At 45.3% G+C, this 18,424-nt stretch overlaps 1 protein-coding gene across 14 annotated transcripts in view; it reads right to left on the bottom strand.

Annotated features, from left to right (window-relative positions):
- SFMBT2 (Scm like with four mbt domains 2) overlaps nt 1–18,424 on the bottom strand; it is a 261,092-nt gene that overhangs the window by 197,390 nt on the left and 45,278 nt on the right. For all 14 annotated transcript variants that reach the window (XM_051821572.2, XM_051821569.2, XM_008268056.4 and 11 more), the window contains exon 4: nt 16,168–16,408. In XM_051821572.2, coding sequence (XP_051677532.2) covers nt 16,168–16,408 — 241 coding nt within the window. The remainder of the gene's footprint in view (nt 1–16,167; nt 16,409–18,424) is intronic.

The raw sequence follows: 18,424 nt of genomic DNA, 5'->3' as shown, positions 1-18,424 counted from the left end.
TGGCTCTTACACTGATATCCACTTTTCCCAGTTCTTCTCCCCGCAATCAGCTTGTCAGTTATCATTTACACTTGGTACGTGGAGCCATGAGCAACAGTGTCATCTCCGGCTTCTCATCTGCTGCTTCTAACGTACGCTAGGCTCCAAAATCAAGCCATGTGGTCACGGTTATATGAACACAGTTAAAACTACAAATAATACAGATACACCAGCACCAATTCCCTTGTTGCTTTGTTGTTTTATCTCAGAAGGTTTCTTCATTCAGCACTAAACAACTACTAAGCTTTAACTATGTGCAAGGCATTATAATGAAAAGGTAAATAAAATACTATCCTTAACCAGAGGATGAAGGATTAAAAAAAAACTGGGTTTCTCGGACATTCTTACCATCTACGTTTCTTGGCACTACCCGAAGGTATTTATACAAATCCCCCTTCATAAACATCCTATAGGCCACTATCATTATCTCTAGTTTACCTACAGGAAGATAGAAAGTCACAAATTTAAAATTGAAGTACTGGGGCCGGTGCTGTGGCATAGTGGGTAAAGCTACTGCCTGCAGTGCCGGCATCCCATGTGGGCGCCGGTTAGAATCCCGGCTCCTCCACTTCTGATCCAGCTCTCTGCTAGGCCTGGACAAACAGTGGAAGATGGCCCAAGTCCTTGGGCCCCTGCACCCATGCAGGAGACCTGGAAGAAGCTCCTGGCTCCTGGCTTTGGATGGGCGCAGCTCCAGCCATTGCAGCCATCTGGGAGTGAACCAGCGGATGGAAGACCTCTCTCTCTGTCTCTCCCTCTCTCTGACTGTAGCTCTATCTCTCAAATAAATAAATAAATAAAATCTTAAAAAAAAAAAAAAAAAGTGGGTGAGACTATGGGATCCGGGAGGCAGTATGGGACCAAAGGCAGTATGACCCAAATTCTCCAAGAGCACAGCAAAAAATAAATAAACAAATAAAAGTCCCATTCTTTATCAGTATTGGGGACAGTGGATGGAGCTGAGTGACAAGCTCCCAGCTAAGGAGATGGCACTGAGCCTTATGCACTATATTTCTAGGCTGCCCTTTCACAGTGCTTGCCAACTCAACTCCCTTTGTCACCACCCACGCCAGAGACCATTGGGCTTCTCACATTTGGGGAAAAAATATATATATTTATATATAGGGAATATATATAATATAATATTATATGTTATATAATATATGTTATATATTATTATATATTGTATATATTATATAATATTATATACATACATATATATATATATATATATATATATATATATATATATAGGAAAAGGAAAAGCAGGATGCCTGAGGGTCCCTCCCACTTGCCAGTGCTCTTCAGGTTACACAGGGCACCTGCATCTGCCACCAAGAGAGCAAGGTTTTGCTTAAATACCAGGATAATACAATCCCCAAGGACTTTTCGTTGTAACTGCTGACAGATCGCTGCAGAAGTTAGGGCTCACGTTCCACTCTCAAGTCTGCCTCCGCCTCTTACAAATGTCCCACAACAGGTGAGCAGCCCTTTAAAGACATTTCGCATAAGGATCTATTTTAAAAATTCAACAGAGAGGTTGGCACTATGGTGCAGTGGGTTAAATCCCTGGCCTGCAGTGCCGGCATCCCATATGGGCGATGGTTCAAGTCCCGGCAGCTCTACTTCCAATCCCTGTTAAATGTCCCTGGGAAGGCAGCAGAGGATGACCTAAATCCTTGGGCCCTGTACCTGTGTGGGAGACCTGGAAGAGACTCCTGGCTCCTGGCTTTGGATGGGCTCAGCTCCAGCCATTGTGACCACTTGGTAATGGAAGATTTATCTGTCTCTGCCTCTCTCTGTAACTCTTACAAAATGAACAAAATTTAAAAATAATACAAAAGTTTCCGCCAAGACAAGAGGAAAGACACGGCCCCCTGTCTCCAAAAATGAGTTTCAGATTAACTTCAGACCCATCTTGTAGAGACAGAGAAAATAAATAAGTGTGGTGGGAGCTGCTATACAAAATATCCATTTCCCAAAACAAGTTCATCATCTGTGCATGTCTCATTGCCAGAAGCTGCTTACATTACAAATGTGCTTCAATATCAGGTGCTTAATTATCACCAAATCATATATTACCACCAAAAAAAAAGTTTTCAAACAGATAGCAGAACCTCAGTAAATAACTCTTCACAAACTGGTGCAACACTGTCCCCATTTCTACAGCGACCGTAATCCTGGGCAGTCCATGGATGGAGATAGGTGATGGTAGCCAGCAGAGCCTTCTCCCTCATCAACACAAGCTCTCCATTCTGCTGGCTCCAGTGTTCCTGTGAGCAAAGCACTCAGAGAAAGCCAGAGACACCTCACAGCAACCTGAGGATTTAAACAGAGACTCAGCAAAAGCACGATTCTGGTGTTAAGTCCTTTCAAAGCCCTGAGGACATCTAAACTTCTAAATGACGGGGAAAAGGTGCTACTGGGTGAACAAGAAGAACCGTTTGTGAAAACTAGTCTGTGACCTTCTTGCCCACGTACCTCCTTCCCAGAAGAGTGAAAACCAATGTCCCTTGCGCATGCATTTTCAATTTGGCATTTGAAAATGTTTTCATTCATTTAAATGGTTTCAAAGGATGTCATTTCCTGCGTACTCTTAAAGTGACATCTTGAATAAAGCTGGGATCTGGCTCCCACAAATATACTCGATAGAATGACATATCCTCCACTGTGCACTTTTTTTTTTTTTTTTTTTTTTGACAGGCAGAGTGGCAGTGAGAGAGACAGAGAGAAAGGTCTTCCTTTACCGTTGGTTCACCCTTCAATGGCTGCTGCGACTGGCACACGGCGCCGATCCAAAGCCAGGAGCCAGGTGCTTCCTTCTGATCTCCCATGCGGGTACAGGGCCCAAGCACTTGGCCCATCCTCCACTGCACTCCCGGGCCACAGCAGAGAGCTGGACAGGAGGAGGAGCAACCGGGACAGAATCCAGCGCCCCGACCAGGACTAAAACCCGGGGTGCTGGCGCCGCTGGCGGAGGATTAGCCCATCGAGCCGTGGCGCTGGCCCACTGTGCACTTTAAAATACATGCGAGTCAGTGCTACTTTAACAATCAGCCTCCTCCTTCTCCACCAAATTACAGAACCAACTCATCCTCCAACCTCTTATCCTAATAAAACACGTTTTTAATCACTTTATCCCATTTTTTTCACAACCAAAATACTTACAGAATATAATCAAAAATTTTTTTAAATTTCTTTAATCATAAAAGTAAATAATTTTTGGATGAGATTATTAATATTATTATTGTACCAACCACATGGCTTAGTGGTTAAAACGCCTTCCTATAAGAGTGACTGGGTTCAATAACCGACTCTGGCTCCTGACTCCAGTTTTCTACTAAGGCAGACCTGGGAGACAGTCCCTATAAATGAGTTCCTGCCATCCACATGGGAAATCTGGATTGGGTTCTCAGCTCCTGGCTTCAGCCTGGCCAGCTTCAACTATGGCAGGTATTTGGGGAATGAATAAGCAGACGGAAGCATGCACTCTTTCTATCTCTCCCCAAGTACACGTGCTCTTTCTCTCTCTCTCTCATATATATATACTATCATTAATATAAACAGCATGACAAAGTATAATGATTAAACACAGCAAGGTGAACAGTTGTGCTTTAATGTTATGATTTGGGAGAATGGGTATGATGTATACAATAAAGGAACCTTCACTTGAAACACGGATAGTTTGTGTCCAGTGGCACAAAGACATTTATACCTAAGGGCAATGTACCATGGAGACCTTCTTCTCCAAGTGGGAGCAGAGAGATTGGACTCAGATGTAGGAAAGCACCCAGTGCACACCATCAGGGAGATCAGTTCCATGGAAGAGACGACACATGAGGATGTGAAAACTGACTTCCTAAATCCATCCATGCCCAATGACTCTCAGGAAAGACTTCAAGTTCAGGGAGTACCTGTACCATGTGCAGGGTCTGAGGCAAGAGTCCAAATGCAGTCTGTATGTTTTACAAAGTCATCAGCCAAGCAAACAGGCTGTGTATATCACGTGTTCTATCCTACTGTGATAAGCACATTTTCACAATGACAGTAAAAAAGTGTGCAAAAATTACAGTTCATAGGTAACAGAAAGTTGGCAAAATGCCAAAGATGAGTAACTTTAGTTATTCTCACATTTGTCTGGGTATTCTGTTGACAAGTCAGCAGCGTTCCAATGAGTAATGAATATTTACATAAAACATAAAGAATTATATCTTTATTCTACGTGATTTCTTTGCCTTGCCTTCATTTCAGCAAAATCATTACTTAAAACTCAAGATTTTCACATAATTCATGTTCTACTTCAAGAAATCTCCTAAAGGATAAAAAATAAAGTGTAATTATATCCAATCTAGATCACTTTGTAAACTGAAGATGCAAAAATCAAATTTAAATCATATTATGTGTTTTCAATAATATTATTTTCCTTCTAAATATTTTACTAGTCCACATGGTCTACTATTCTAATATTCTAAAAGTAGCTAATAGGATTAATAGGTAAAATACAGATGATAATTAGTGAATATCAAGATTTTAATCTAAATCATTTAAAGTAAAACATCTTATCTAGCTTTTCAGAATGTAATCTTTTTAATGTCTTTATAAAAATAAATCTATATTGGGGTCAGCGTTATGTCGTAGGGGGTAAAGCTGCTGCCTGCAATGCCGGCATCCCATATCGTTGCAGGTTCGAGTTCCAGCTGCTCCACTTCCTATCCAGCTGTCTGCTATGGCCTGGGAAAGCAGCAGAGGATGATCCAAGTCCTTGGGCCCCTGCACCTGCATGGGAGACCCAGAGGAAGCTCCTGGCTCCTGACTTCGGATCGGCACAGCTCTGGCAGTTGTGGCCATCTGGGGAGTAAACCAGCGGATGGAAGACCTCTCTCTTTCTCTTCCCCTATTCTCTGTAACTCTGCCCTTCAAATAAATAAAGAAATCTTTAACAAAATAAATAAATCTATAAGGACAACTACTTGGCGTGGTGGCAAAGACATCAGGTTGGATGCTGGTGTCCCACATTGGAGTGCTTGGGTCTGGTACCCAGCTCTGCTCCTGACTCCAGCTTCTTGCTAATGCAGACACTGAGGGGCAGTGGTGACACTGCTGGTGGCTGGGTTCCTGCCACCCACACAGGAGACCTGCCCTGCATTCCTGACTACTACTCAGGGGCCGTCCTGGGAATCTGAAGAGTGAACCCGCAGATGGGAGCACTCTTTCTCCTCTCTCACTCTCTTTGCCTCTCAAATAAATAAATACTAAGATAAACAAATAAAACTGTATTTATATAGCTTTATAAATAAAACACAATTTTGGGGGTCTCATAAAGTTTTATAAACACAGCGCAATTCTAGCAGTCAGTATGCACCTAAATGGCAACATACAAAAGCAACATGGGGGGCTGGCGCTGTGGTGCAGCGGGTAAAGCCACCACCTGCAGTGCCGGCATCCCATATGGGTGCCAATTCAAGTCCCAGCTGCTCCACTTCCCATCCACCTCTCTGCTATGGCCTGGGAAAGTAGTGGAGGATGGCCCAAGCACTTGGGCCCCAGCACCCACGTGGGAGACCTGGAGGAAGCTCCTGCCTCCTGGCTTTGGATCAGCACAGCTCTGGCCATTGCAGCCATCTCCAATGTTCTGGAGAGTGAACTAGTGAATGGAAGACTCTTTCTCTCTGCCTATCTGTAACTCTGCCTTTCAAATAAACAAATAAATCTTTAAAAAAAAAAGCAACATGGCACTCACCCAGCTCACCTCCAAGGCTACGTACACATGTGAGCAACATGCATTTGTCATGTAAAATGGATTGCTTTGGTTTTATAAAACAAAGTTAAGTTTTGTTTGCTATTATAAAAGACTCCCCAGCCAATGTACGATTCTCACCAATTCTGTACTTAATAACTAAATGCCTCCAGGATCACAAGCTGGAACGCCAAAAACAGGCTCAACACTCCTGCAAAGTGATATATCATCATGCAAAAGGATCCATGGTATCTGCGGGTCACAGAGAGAAGCAATTTGACCATTATCCTGTCCACTGACAGTGACTGTGCCCCAACCCACAACATTCGCAGCCTTCGGAGCAGCTGCCTTTGTGCTGAGGGCTCGAGTGAGGCAGAGAATCAGGTCCCTCAGCAGCAACCCTGAATCCCAGATCCTGGGCATTGGGCAGCTCCAGGGGTCCTTAATACATGGGGTTGTGTTTGTGACTCTAGCGGAAGAGCCCAGGCAGGAGGCCCCTCTTGTCCTGGAGTAATTGCAGTGCTCACAGCAAAAACCATTTACATGTCTGCTATCGCGCGGAGTTGAGGACAGGCTGTCTAATTGTTAAGATGCATGCTTTCAAAGAAGCCCAAGGCGACCCAGGATGAAGGCACATTAGCTACCACCTTTTTAAACGTGTGACACAGAACCTTGTACCCAGACTGGATGAACATCAGCATCAGCAAAATCCCCTGGAAGTCATGCATTCTAAAGAGCAGCAGGGGGACCAGCGCTGTGTGCAGTGGGTTAAAGCCCCGGCCTGCAGCACTGGCATCCCATATGGGTGCCGGTTCAAGTCCCAGCTGCTCCATGTCTGATCCAGCTCTCGGCTACAGCATGGGAAAGCAGTAGAAGATGGCTGAGTCTCTGGGCCCCTGCACCCACGTGGGAGACCCAGAGGAAGCTCCTGGCTCCTGGCTTCAGATCAGCTCAGCTCTGGCTATTGCGGTCATTTGGGGAGTGAACCAGCAGAATGGAAGACCTCTCCCTTTCTCTCTTTCTCTCTCTCTCTCTCTCTCTGGCTCTACCTCTCTATGTAATTCTGTCTTTCAAATAAATAAAATAATTCTTTTAAAAAATTTTAAAAACAGAAAAAAGAGCAGCGGGGGCTGTGGACGTGGACACTGAAATCAGGTAGCACCTGTCTACCTCTCAGATAAATCACGAGGGCCCTACAGGAGAACAGGCACACTAAATGCCTCCCCCTCTTCTTCCCACACATTCTGTGCTGGCTTTCAAGAAAATCTCTGGCATGTGTACATTCATAGAACTCCAAGATAACCCGTGCTTCTCCCAGAGCTTCCCGTTACAGGCATCTGTACTCTGAACTATCAACTGAATATCGTCTGTGAAGGTAAAACTAGTACAGGGACTCCAAGCACACACAAAGCTCCCCTTGCCTGGAAAAGGTGACACCAGAGGAGAACAGATCTGCTGACTCAGCTCGATCCCTGAACCCATACCGTGATGGCTAAGTTCATGGGTCAGCTTGGTGGGGCCAGGGTGCCCAGATATTTAGCCCAACACTATTCTGGATATTTCTAGCGCTGTCTATGATGAGATGAGCATTTAAACCTGCAGACTTGGAGCAAAGTAGGTTGCCTTCCCTAAGGTGGGTGGGCTTCCTTGGTCAATCAAGGGCTTAAACAGAACAAAAGACTGACCTTTGCTGAGCAAGAGAGAATTCTCCAGCAAGTAGCCTCGGGACGTCATCTGAGCACCGGTTCTTCCGGCATCTACAGCAGACAGCCTGGTGCTCTACCTGCAACCTCTTCTAAGTCTGCAGCCTATGGATTCTTCCCATCACAGTTTATATTCCCCAGATAGCCACAGTTGCATAAAACAATTTCTTAAAATCAATTTCCTGTACTATGTTTCTAAATTTGTATATATGAAATGCATGAAGTTTGCATACCTTAAATAAAAACTTTCTAGGTTTAAGAAAAATCAATTTCTTTCTATCTATGTACAAATTCTATCAGTTCTGTCATTCTGGAGAGCCCTAACTTATGTAACACCAAAGCTGCCACTGAATCTAAGCTCCCAGGACTCTGAATTGAATCTCATACTCACCAAGTTTCTAGGCTCAGGGCACAAATCTGCGCACAGATCAATCATGCCTTTACAGCTGTGGTCAAAAAGGCAGGACCACCTCCCACCAAGGATCTGCAGAAGTGAGCTAGACATGGAATGGAGGGATGGCCCTGGAACATCAAGCCAAGACAGGAGACTTCATAAGAAGTCTTGGGAACGAGAAAGGTTTATAAAGAAGGGCAGAGCGGGAAAGGCAGTGGGAGAGGCTCTTGAGTCCTACAGACTGGAGGGAGGTGGGCAGCATGAGAGTGGACAGATGGAGCTGGGGGGCTCCAGGCTCAAAGCAGGAAATCAAAGAAGGTCAAAGAGGCAGGGTCAAGCTTGGAACAGTGCCCACAGGGACTGCTCTGTCCAAACAGGATTTGGGATTTCCCTTGCAGGCTATAGACAAGGATCCTTCAGATATCCAAGGGCCCACCCAGAGCAGGAACTGGGTCTGCACAGGCGCTGGGTCCTCCAGACACAGTAAGCCAGGGTCCCTCGACAAAGGAAGGCAAGGGGGAGAACGGACAGAAGGGCCAAGGAAAAGATGTAGACAAGAGGCCAAGGAAACATAGAACAAACTTGCCCTTGTATTCCGCATAGAAGCAAACACGTGCAGGATTTAAATTCCAGCCATTGCTGGACTGAGAAGTAAGAGAAAATAAATTCACTTATGACTGGCACTAAAAAGGAAAATCTTCTAGTCACTGCTTTGTGCTTACAGTTTTCAAGTAGTGCAGAAAAAAACCCAAATAGCATCTGATATAATTTGCATAACTTTACATAATTTCATGATTACCGTTCAGCAAAGAAGTTCCAGACCCCATCTCTTCCGTGTATTTGCTGCCAAAAAAGACAAAACGGAAAACATTGTGGACAAGGAACTTTCTATCCTATCCCTAAAAAAAAAAGAAAGAAAAGAAAAGAAAAATCCCAAGAAGTCACATCTACAGCTCTTTCTGCACGCGCTAATCCGAAGCCTTAGTGACGTCACGGAACCAGCGAACAAATATTTACTGACCCCACTGCTCCTTTCAAAGCACAGATGTCAGAACAGAGAGGATTCCCTCTTAGCCTGAAATCTCTCTTACACTGCCCGACCCGAGAACAGATGCATTTTCCTCAAAGGTAAAATAAGAATAACACTAGCCACTTTACAAGGCTGACTCCAGGATAGGATACGGTGGATGGTCTGGTACTGTGGGACTGCATGCCCCAGAAATACTTTGTGGGTGAAATAGTTTGTAATCAGACAAGATAAAACTCATGATTCATTCATCCACAGAGCAGGATGATAAAGGAGTAAGTTATCCCCTCTCCCTTATCTTGGAGGAAGCATTCAAAAAACCCCAGCGGATGCCAGAAACCACAGAGTACCAAATCTCGAATACACGATGTTCTTTCTTATACACTGATTTCCTTGATAAAGCTGAATATCAAAATGAGGCGTAGTAAGAGATCAACAGTCATCACTAACAAAAAAGAACAATTATAACAATGTTATAATAAGTGCTACTTAAAGCTTATCAGTTGTTTGTTAATGGAATTTTCCATTTCATGTTTTCAGACCGTGAGTCACTGAAACCATGGAGAGTGAAGTCACAGATGAGGTGGGACCCCTGAATATGGGATCCAGTGACTGCAAAAACAAATACAAGCTCCAAACAATGATTTATAGGGGAAGGGACTATTCATTTTTGGTTTCATAAACAGTCACCTACTATTACCATAAAAAGTTTTTGATTTGTATGAAGACCCTTAAAATTCCCTTCATTTTTTTGGTCCTCATTCTGCTTTTCCTTCCAAAGGCTACATGTACCACCATGACTTCTTCACTTCTGTGTGTAGCAGCCTATTTATTCCAGCATTCCTTTTGTAAATCTCACCCCTTACTCTTCTTTGAATTCTTTTACTCAGAACACTTTTTTGAACTAGCAAGAGCCTTGGCAAGCAGTGGTCCAACTGGGAGTGTTTTGAGATGGGGTTGCGAAGCCCTCTGGCTCAGTGGAGCCCTGGGGTCAAGTGCTCAGAGACCCTACAAGGATATTGGCAGCTCTCCTGCTTCCACCCGTGGCACTGGGGCACAGGGCCCAAGCAGATAAGAAAGCACGCACAGGGAAGAAGAGGCAGAGAGTAAACAAATGAGCATTTAAGGGGGGGAGTGGCTGAGCCGGCGCTGTACAGTGGGTAAAGCCACTGCCTGCAGTGCCGGCATCCCATATGGGTGCCAGTTCAAGTCCTGGCTGCTCCTCTTCCGATCCAGCTCTCTGCTGTGGCCTGGGAAAGTAGTGGAAGATGGCCCAAGTCCTTGGGCCACTGCACCCACGTAGGAGACCCAGAAGAAGCTCCTGGCTCCTGGCTTCAGATCGGCACAGCACAGGCCACTGTGGCCATCTGGGGAGTGAACCAGCAGATGGAAGACGTCTCTCTCTCTGCCTCTGCCTTTCAAATAAATAAATCTTAAAAAAAAAAAGGGGGGGGGGGGTGCTGCAGTCACTACTGCCACAGGCGACACAGATCCAACAGTCTACCTCTTCTCATTTTTCAAGAGACATTGATAATCCAGATTTTTAAATTATGCGATTGTAACCTACACACTAAAATCACTTCCCAGTACTGTTTGTATCTAAATATACAAACACATACATATGTATTCACCCGTGCATTCACCATCCAAGCCCACCCTGATCTACATACACCACAGTGAATGTCTACACAGGCTTTCCACCGGATCAAACAGAAAACAAAACCATGCGAATTTTTCAAAAGGTCCATTAAGTGCCCATGGAGAAAAAAAAAAGCATCTATTTCCTACCTGCATGTTCCTTTCACATATTTGTAATCAAAGATGGATTTTTAACAATAGGATAGCAATTCAGTTTTTAATTTTTTTAAAAAAAGATTTATTTATTTGAAAGGCACAGTTACAGAGAGAGGGGGAGAGACACAGGCAGAGAGATCATCTAGCTGCTGCTGGTTCACTCCCCAAATGACTGCAAACTCTGAGAGCCCAAAGCCAGGAGCCTAGGACTCCATCTGTGTCTCCCACATGGGTGCAGGGGCCCAAGCACTAGAGCCATCCTTGTTGCCTTCCCAAGCACATTAGCAGAGAGCCGGAAAGGAAGTGAAGCAGCCAGGTCTCCACCTAGCACTGATATGGGATGCCGGCATTGCAGCAGGTGGCTTAACCTGCTATGCCACACTGTCGGCTCCAACTCACTTCTTAAAATGTATAACTATGACTTTTATTTTACTTATTGTCTTATTATCAAACACATCTTACCCTTTCTTATCCCAATGTGTTTTCTTCTTCTTACTTCAAACTACCTAATGTTTAACAAGGCTCTCACTCTTTTTTTTTTTTTTTTTAAAGAATTGTTTTAGGGGCCGGTGCTGTGGCATACCAGGTAAAGCCACCGCCTGCAGTGCCGGCATCCCATATGGTTGCTGGTTTGAGTTTCAGCTGCTCCATTTCCAATCTAGCTCTTTGCTATGGCCTAGGAAAGCAGTAGAAGATGGCCCAAGCCCTTGGGCCCCTGCACCCGCGTGGGACACCTGGAGGAAGCTCTTGGCTCTTGGCTTCAGATCAGTGCAGCTCCGGCCCGTTGCGGCCACTGGGGAGTGAACCAATGGATGGAAGACCTCTCTCTCTTCCTTTCCTTCTCTCTCTGTTTCACTCTGACTTTCAAAGTAAAATAAATAAATCTTAAAAAAAAAAAAAAGAAAAAGAAGAAGAATTGTTTTATTTATTTGAAACAGAGTTAGAGAGAGAGGTAGAGCCAGAGAAAGAAAGGTCTTCCATTGCGCTGATTCACTCCCCAAATGACCGCAACACCCAGAGCTGAGCTGATCTGAAGCCAGGAGCCAGGAACTTCCTTCGGGTCTCCCACAAAGGTGCAGGGCTCAAGGACTTGGGCCATCTTCTACTGCTTTCCCAGGCCATAGCAGAGAGCTGGATAGGAAGAAGCGCAGCCGGGACTTGAACCAGTGCCCATATGGGACGCCGGCTCTGTAGGCTAGGGTTTTAACCTGCTGCACCACAGCGCCAGCCCAGAGGCTCACTCTCTTTCTCTCTCAGCTCTGGCTAGTTAGGGTTCATTTTACTCTTGGAGTTTTTAGAATTTTACTGCATTTTCTTATGAATAAGCAAATGGAATTCCCATTACAATTTAAAACCACCAAAGAAAACAATGTGATAAATTTTCCCTGGTATTATGAAAATGCCATTTAAATAGTGAAACACAAACTTGAACAACTAGTAATCTCTCAAGACCCAACCAAATTCTGCCAGTGGCCATGGACAGGCAAGTGCTGGTTTCCGATCACTTAACAGTTCCATGGACCTCGTGCCAGCCACTCTTCCTCCACAGTCACCTCCTATAAAACCAGCAATTCCCCAGCACTGCCCTGGGCCCAGGCTCAAGAGTTTGCCGGGACCTTCCCACACCACAGAAGGCCACCTTCACACTTCCTCCTAACATGTAATGAATAAAGATTCCTTGATTCCAATACGTCATATACGAACTGATGCAGTAATCTGGCAAGGCTGCAGAGTTTGCAATTCAAATTACAGAAATTTTAATAAAGGGGAAAATAAAAATTAGCTTTGTGATTCCTAAGGCACTGTAATTCCAGTACTTTCACTGCAACAAGAGAGAGTGCACAGACATATTCCACTGTGTAGAGGTTCAGGGTTTGATTTGGAGACGAGCCACCACACGCTGTCACCTGCAGTCTTATGGGAGTCTCCTTCCAGGGACTCAGCAGGCCCGGGCGAGGATGGCAGAACGCCCCCATCCCAGACACTAAAGAGATAGTAATGTCACTACTTCCCAATAAATAACAATGAAAGAGTCATTGGATTAAATGACTTCCGTCCATTATCACCATAAACAATGATTATTTGGCAGCTGCTCTTTGCGAGTTTTTCACGCGCCTGTGAATAAATCGGGCCTTATTGATTCGCTAAGCCAAAATGTTTGACATTTTACTCCACTACCAAGGGCCATAATCCGCCGCTACACTCAGTGATGCTTTAACGGAGTCTGTTCCTGAATACATTTAATACGAGAGATTAGCACTGATTAGCTCCCGAGCTGGCCGCTGACCCGGGTTTCTCTGAACACGTCCTTGTGAACGGAGTTCTCCGGACGCTATCAGAATCGGCACTAGAGTAACACACACCGGGCCGCTGCTATCCTCCTCACAACATTCAATCTAATGATAATAATGACAATTTGAAGATCAATTTAACAGTGAGGCAGGAAAATACGGGACTGCAGAGTCCTGTGTGCCTTGTAAAACTATCCTGAAAAATACTAACGTCACTGTCTTTCAGTGAAGTGACTTCAGAAGAAGGAAGACCACTCAACCTCACTCTGGCAAAGTAAGCCAACCTCTCTCTTCTCTCAAGAAACATACCGGGCAACCCCCCCCCCCCAACACTGCCAGGCAGTTCCCTCCCTACCCACCCCCCTCAACTCCTCTCCGACTGGGTCACTCCATCTAGGACCCAACTCGCTTAGCTCTGAGTCACAACAGGGAACTGCAGTCTCTCTCTGATTCTGTATGGCACTCACAAGAATCTCCCGATGTAGCTCATCTGTTCCCTAATCCATTCAAACCTCAACATTCCCCAATAAGTTACACGGGAAACTTCATTTCTCTGCTTAGGACAGATACTCCTGGGCTAAACGTCCGTGGAGCCTAATTTTAAAGCGAATTCCAGTCCTCATGTTACAAAACAGGAAAACTAGCACCACATCTTTCCTCCTTCACAAGGATGGCAAACCAAGGCATTCCAGACTGGAAAGCTCTTTGGAGATTACACTTTATAATCCTCTCATTTCAAGCATAATAAAACTGGGAGGGGAGGTATCCAAGGAACTATTTTAATGGCACAGCCAGATAAGAACTCAGATCTCTGGCTCCAAGCACAGAGATTATTCCACATTATTCCACTCTGATCATTTCTGAGATCAGTAAGAAAATCTCTGTATCACCAGGACACCTCCCAGATAGAAACGCTGTGTGTCCTGGGTGGCCGTAAATCGTATTAATATTCTGCGAGGCCCTTCAAGTTTAACCACAACAAAGATCAACCGAGTTCAGTTGCAGAATTTACAACAATATTAGCTCGCTAAGACAGAAAACCACACAAACAAAAACTCTTGTTCAAAAATAGATTCTACTATTCCCTATGGAACCACTGCCACCTCTGGTTACAAAGCAATAATGATCCTGTCCTACAGCAATCAATAAAACCTCTTACCCCATGAACCTGCTATTTCCTGAGTGTTCTCTGCACTAAAGATTTCCAAGTCATATTGATTACCTACTAAATTTTTTAAAGCTCCTTAAAAAAGAGCACTGAAGAAATTCTCAAATTAGCATAACTTGTTATTGTTTGAACAGACTTCAGATCTTTCAGTCACATTTAATGGTTTCCCTTTTCCCAGGGTTTCCTCATTTTTCACATTGAGCGTGTCTTGTGACACACGTCTGTGTCTTGCCTAATAGCACAGAGTCGGCAGGATACAAATTTGATGGTGTTTCTGAAACTGTGACTGCTGCCACATTTTTCTTCCAAGTGAGAAAGGGTGATTGATTAATAAACTCTGCCCTCTTTTCCTGAGCCTAAGCATGTTTTTTTACCAAATGAACCCATTACATCTGGGCGGGTTACAATGCAGCAGCCTGGAACTTCTCACTAAAACCATTCAGGGAGAAGCTATTGTGAAGAGGAAGCGGCCTCCGTCCTCCCCAAGGGCATTTAGCTACTCAAGGGTCAAACCTGAAGAGTGAATCATGAAAGTACGGCGCTGGGGCTCCCTTTTAGACTCCTCCTCTTTCTGTGTCCCCAAGTATGTGTGTGTGTATACTTGTGTGTGCGTGCATCTGGATGGAACCCCCCTGAGTGGGGGGGGGGGGGGGCATGTGTATGAAGAGCTGGGCTCGGGGTGGGCATATATCTCTCTTTCTCTAACTAGAACTGGTATTTTCCCAATATCCCATCAGGACTGGTTTTTTTAATGCCAGACCAGAAATCAGTCATGGGAAATTTAAAAAAAAATCAAATGTTGCCTTGCATATCTTCTCATTTCAGAGGTGGTTTTAATTCAGAGCCAAATCTGAAAATGTTATCTACAGGGCAGCCATTTGGCCTAGCAGTCAAGGCACCAGTTAAGCTGCCTGTTATGAAAGTATCTGGGCTTGATACCCACCTCTGACTTCTGATTTCAGGTAACAGCTCAAATAACTGGGTCCCTGCTACCCACATAAGAGACCTGGGTGGAGTTCCCAACTCTCAGCTTCAGCCTTGACCCAGTCTTGGCCACTGAAGACATCTGGGCAGTAAACCAACAGATGGAAGCTTTCTCTCTCTCTCTGTCTCTCTCTCTGCACCTTTCAAATAAAAAAAGTCTTCAAGCCACACTGCTGCCACAATCAAATAATGAAACACACACAACAGGGTGCTCAGATCCAAATACTTGGTGAAACTCAGTTTTCATGCCTACAGCCTTAAACAAATTGTCTACGCAGCCCTTTCTGCCACAGCAGGGTCTCTCCATCTCACCCCACTGCCAGCTTAGGCCTGAGCATTCCTTAGGGATGGGGCCATTCTGTGTGTGCTGCAGGTTTAGGAGCATCTGAGGTCTCCACCCACAGGACATCCACAGTGGCATCCATCCCTCCCCCAACCAAAGTTGCTTCCACACATTGCCACATGTCCCCCCTCCCCCGCCCCATACACACGGGATAAAACTGGCCCAGCAGAGACCCAGTGCTTGGGAGCCACTGAACCGATCGATCTTTGCCTCTGCACACTTTGAGCGCCCCCTTGATAGCGATGTCATTTCTCCTCAACTGTTCCGTTTACAAAGGCTTCCCACCCTGACCGCCTCCCCACCGCACGACAGGTGAAAACTTACTGGAGGAAGTCCGTTTAAAATGCTCCCCAGTCCTGTTCAACATGCCAACACCAACGCGTAAAAGGAGCAACGCAATCACCAAGCAGAATCATGACCTCGGTTCTCGGCACTCCTTCAACCTTCCCTTCCCTATCTCTTGAAAGCAACCAAGAGTCTCCAAGCTGTGGTTGGCTCAACGGCCAGGACCAGCGCCACCATGGGGAAACCATCTCCGGCCATCTCCCGCCTCCCGAAGCCCCAGAAGCGATTTTGAAAGAGCCGGGAAGACCTTCCTACTCAAATCCACTAGGGGTCCTCAACATGCTCCTCCCAGTGTGGACAGCCACCAGGAAGGCCCATCAGCTGCGATTCAGCGTGGCTCACCGTCCGGAGGCATTAACACCTTGTTGTTCTGCGTGCACCACCCCACGGGGTGCAGATCCGCTATGACCACGTCACACCAGAAGTCCGCCCTGCGGTCCTCGCCGTAACCGCAGTAGCGCAGAAGCAGCAGCTGCCCGCACGTCGTGATGATCGTGGCCACCCAGTATGTGTCCGGGTTGTTCTTGTTGGCCACTTCCAACTTCATTCCCGGCTGGAAGTTGCTCTGCAGGCTGATTTCAACCTTGGGGAATCAGAGACGTAGAAAAACGGTTACCACGCTGGACACAGATCTCAGAGAAGGTTACAAGAACTACTAAAAAAAAAAAAAAAAAAAGAGCACTGGAATATTTTGGCCACCCACAACAGCACGACACCACCCACAGAAATACATGCAAAAAGAAAAATGAAAATAAAATGGGCTGCTGTTGTGTGGTTAAGCCACTGTCTGTGATGCTGGCATCACTTCTGAGCACTGGTTCAAGTCCCAGCTGCTCCACTTCCCGATCCAGCTTCCTGCTAATGCGCCTGGGAAAGCAGCAGAGGATGGCCCAAGTGTCTGGGTCCCTGCACCCACATGGGAGACCCAGAGTTCCAGGCTCCTTGCTTCAGATTAGCCCAACCCTATCCATCGTAACCACTTGGGAAGTAAAACAGCAGATGGAAGATTTCTCTCTCTCTAACTCTACCTTTCAAATAAATAAATCTTTTAAAAGAGAAAAGAAATGCAATGCAAGCCAGCAACATAATGTTAAGTTCTCTAGAAGCCACAATTTTTTTAAAGATTTATTTATTTATTTGAAAGTCAGAGTTACACACAGAGAGGAGAGGCAGACAGAAGGAGAGGTCTCCCATCGCGGGTTCACTCCCCAAATGGCCACAATGGCTGGAGCTGTGCTGGTCGAAGCCAGGAGCCAGGAGCTTCTTCCAGGTCTCTCATGTGGGAGCACTGGCCCAAAGCCTTGGGCCATCTTGCACTGTTTTCCCAGGCCATAGCAGAGAGCTGGATCGGAAGTGGAGCCGCCAGGCCTTGAATCAGTGCCCACATGGGATGCCAGCACTGCAGGTGGCAGCTTTACCCACTATGCCACAGCGCTGGCCCCTAGAAGCCACAATTTTTAAGATGAAACTATACTTCAAACCACATTTCATCTCTCCCCATGTATCTATCATATTATCATTTCCACACATAACAAACACAAAATATGTGAATGAGATATTCGACCTTCTCTTCCAGTGAAGCCTCCAAAACCCGGTGTTCTATTCCACCTGGAGGGCACAACGCAACTCGGACTACACACTTGCCCAGTGCTTAGTGGGCCCAGCTGGGATGGTTCCCATGTGCTCAGCACTGTCCTAGAGGATGGGTTTTCTTTCTTTCCTTTTTTCTTAAGTAAGAGTTTGTCTATTGACATTCACTGGACCTTCTCCCCAGACCAAAGAAGCTTTCCAGCCTGGTGGGTCATTATGTCCCAAAGTTGACCTATCTGGGGTTCCTGGGCAGCAGGTGCTTCCAGGAGATGATGGAATTATAAACCACTCGTCCAGGAAGTTAGTGCTACTTCTCCTTTCAGCACAGCACACAGGCCTGGGGAAATTTTGCATCATAAAGGACAGCTGCCCTTGCTGCCCTCCAGGGCTCTCTGTGACTGAAAGGGAGACAGGAGAGCTGACAGAGTCAAAGGGAGCCCGGGAAATTCTGCACAGAGGGAAAGTGCTAACCTCTTGCTAAAGAGAAGCTGGAAAAATTATCAACCAACTCCTCTTTCCTGCACTGCCTTAAGGAACCTACCAGATTCACTCCAAAATCTTAGGATGTTTATATCATCTTGGCTTTCCGGAACCATATCCCTGGTCACATGCCCAGAAAGCATTGGTTCTGCTTTGTTTTAATATTTAACTCTTGGTTTCTATTACATAACCAGAATTACATTCATAATACATGATATACCGTGTTATAATTATAACATGATGAGTATAAAATGAGAAAGGGGAATATAATTCACCTTTATAAGGTCACACAAATTTAATAAGGTATTAACTTCCCTTTCAAAAGAACACTTCACCTCCACAAAATAAAATAAAATAAAATGTTTCATTAAAATAAAGAATCAATGTTCTGGCGTCCTCATTCAGCCAAGCAGCCAAAAGAAAGAGCATATTAAGAAAGTCACCCAGTTTGCTTAGGATAATCAGACCGACCCTTTGCTCTGGGTAGCCCAGTGGGGGAAAAAAATGTTTCTCAGAGTTAAATTTCCAT

This window comes from Oryctolagus cuniculus, chromosome 13 (genome assembly GCF_964237555.1).
Source record: "Oryctolagus cuniculus chromosome 13, mOryCun1.1, whole genome shotgun sequence".
Taxonomy (NCBI): Eukaryota; Metazoa; Chordata; class Mammalia; order Lagomorpha; family Leporidae; genus Oryctolagus; species Oryctolagus cuniculus.
Note: the sequence above shows the minus strand (reverse complement) of the source record. Positions and strands in the feature narration are given on the sequence as shown.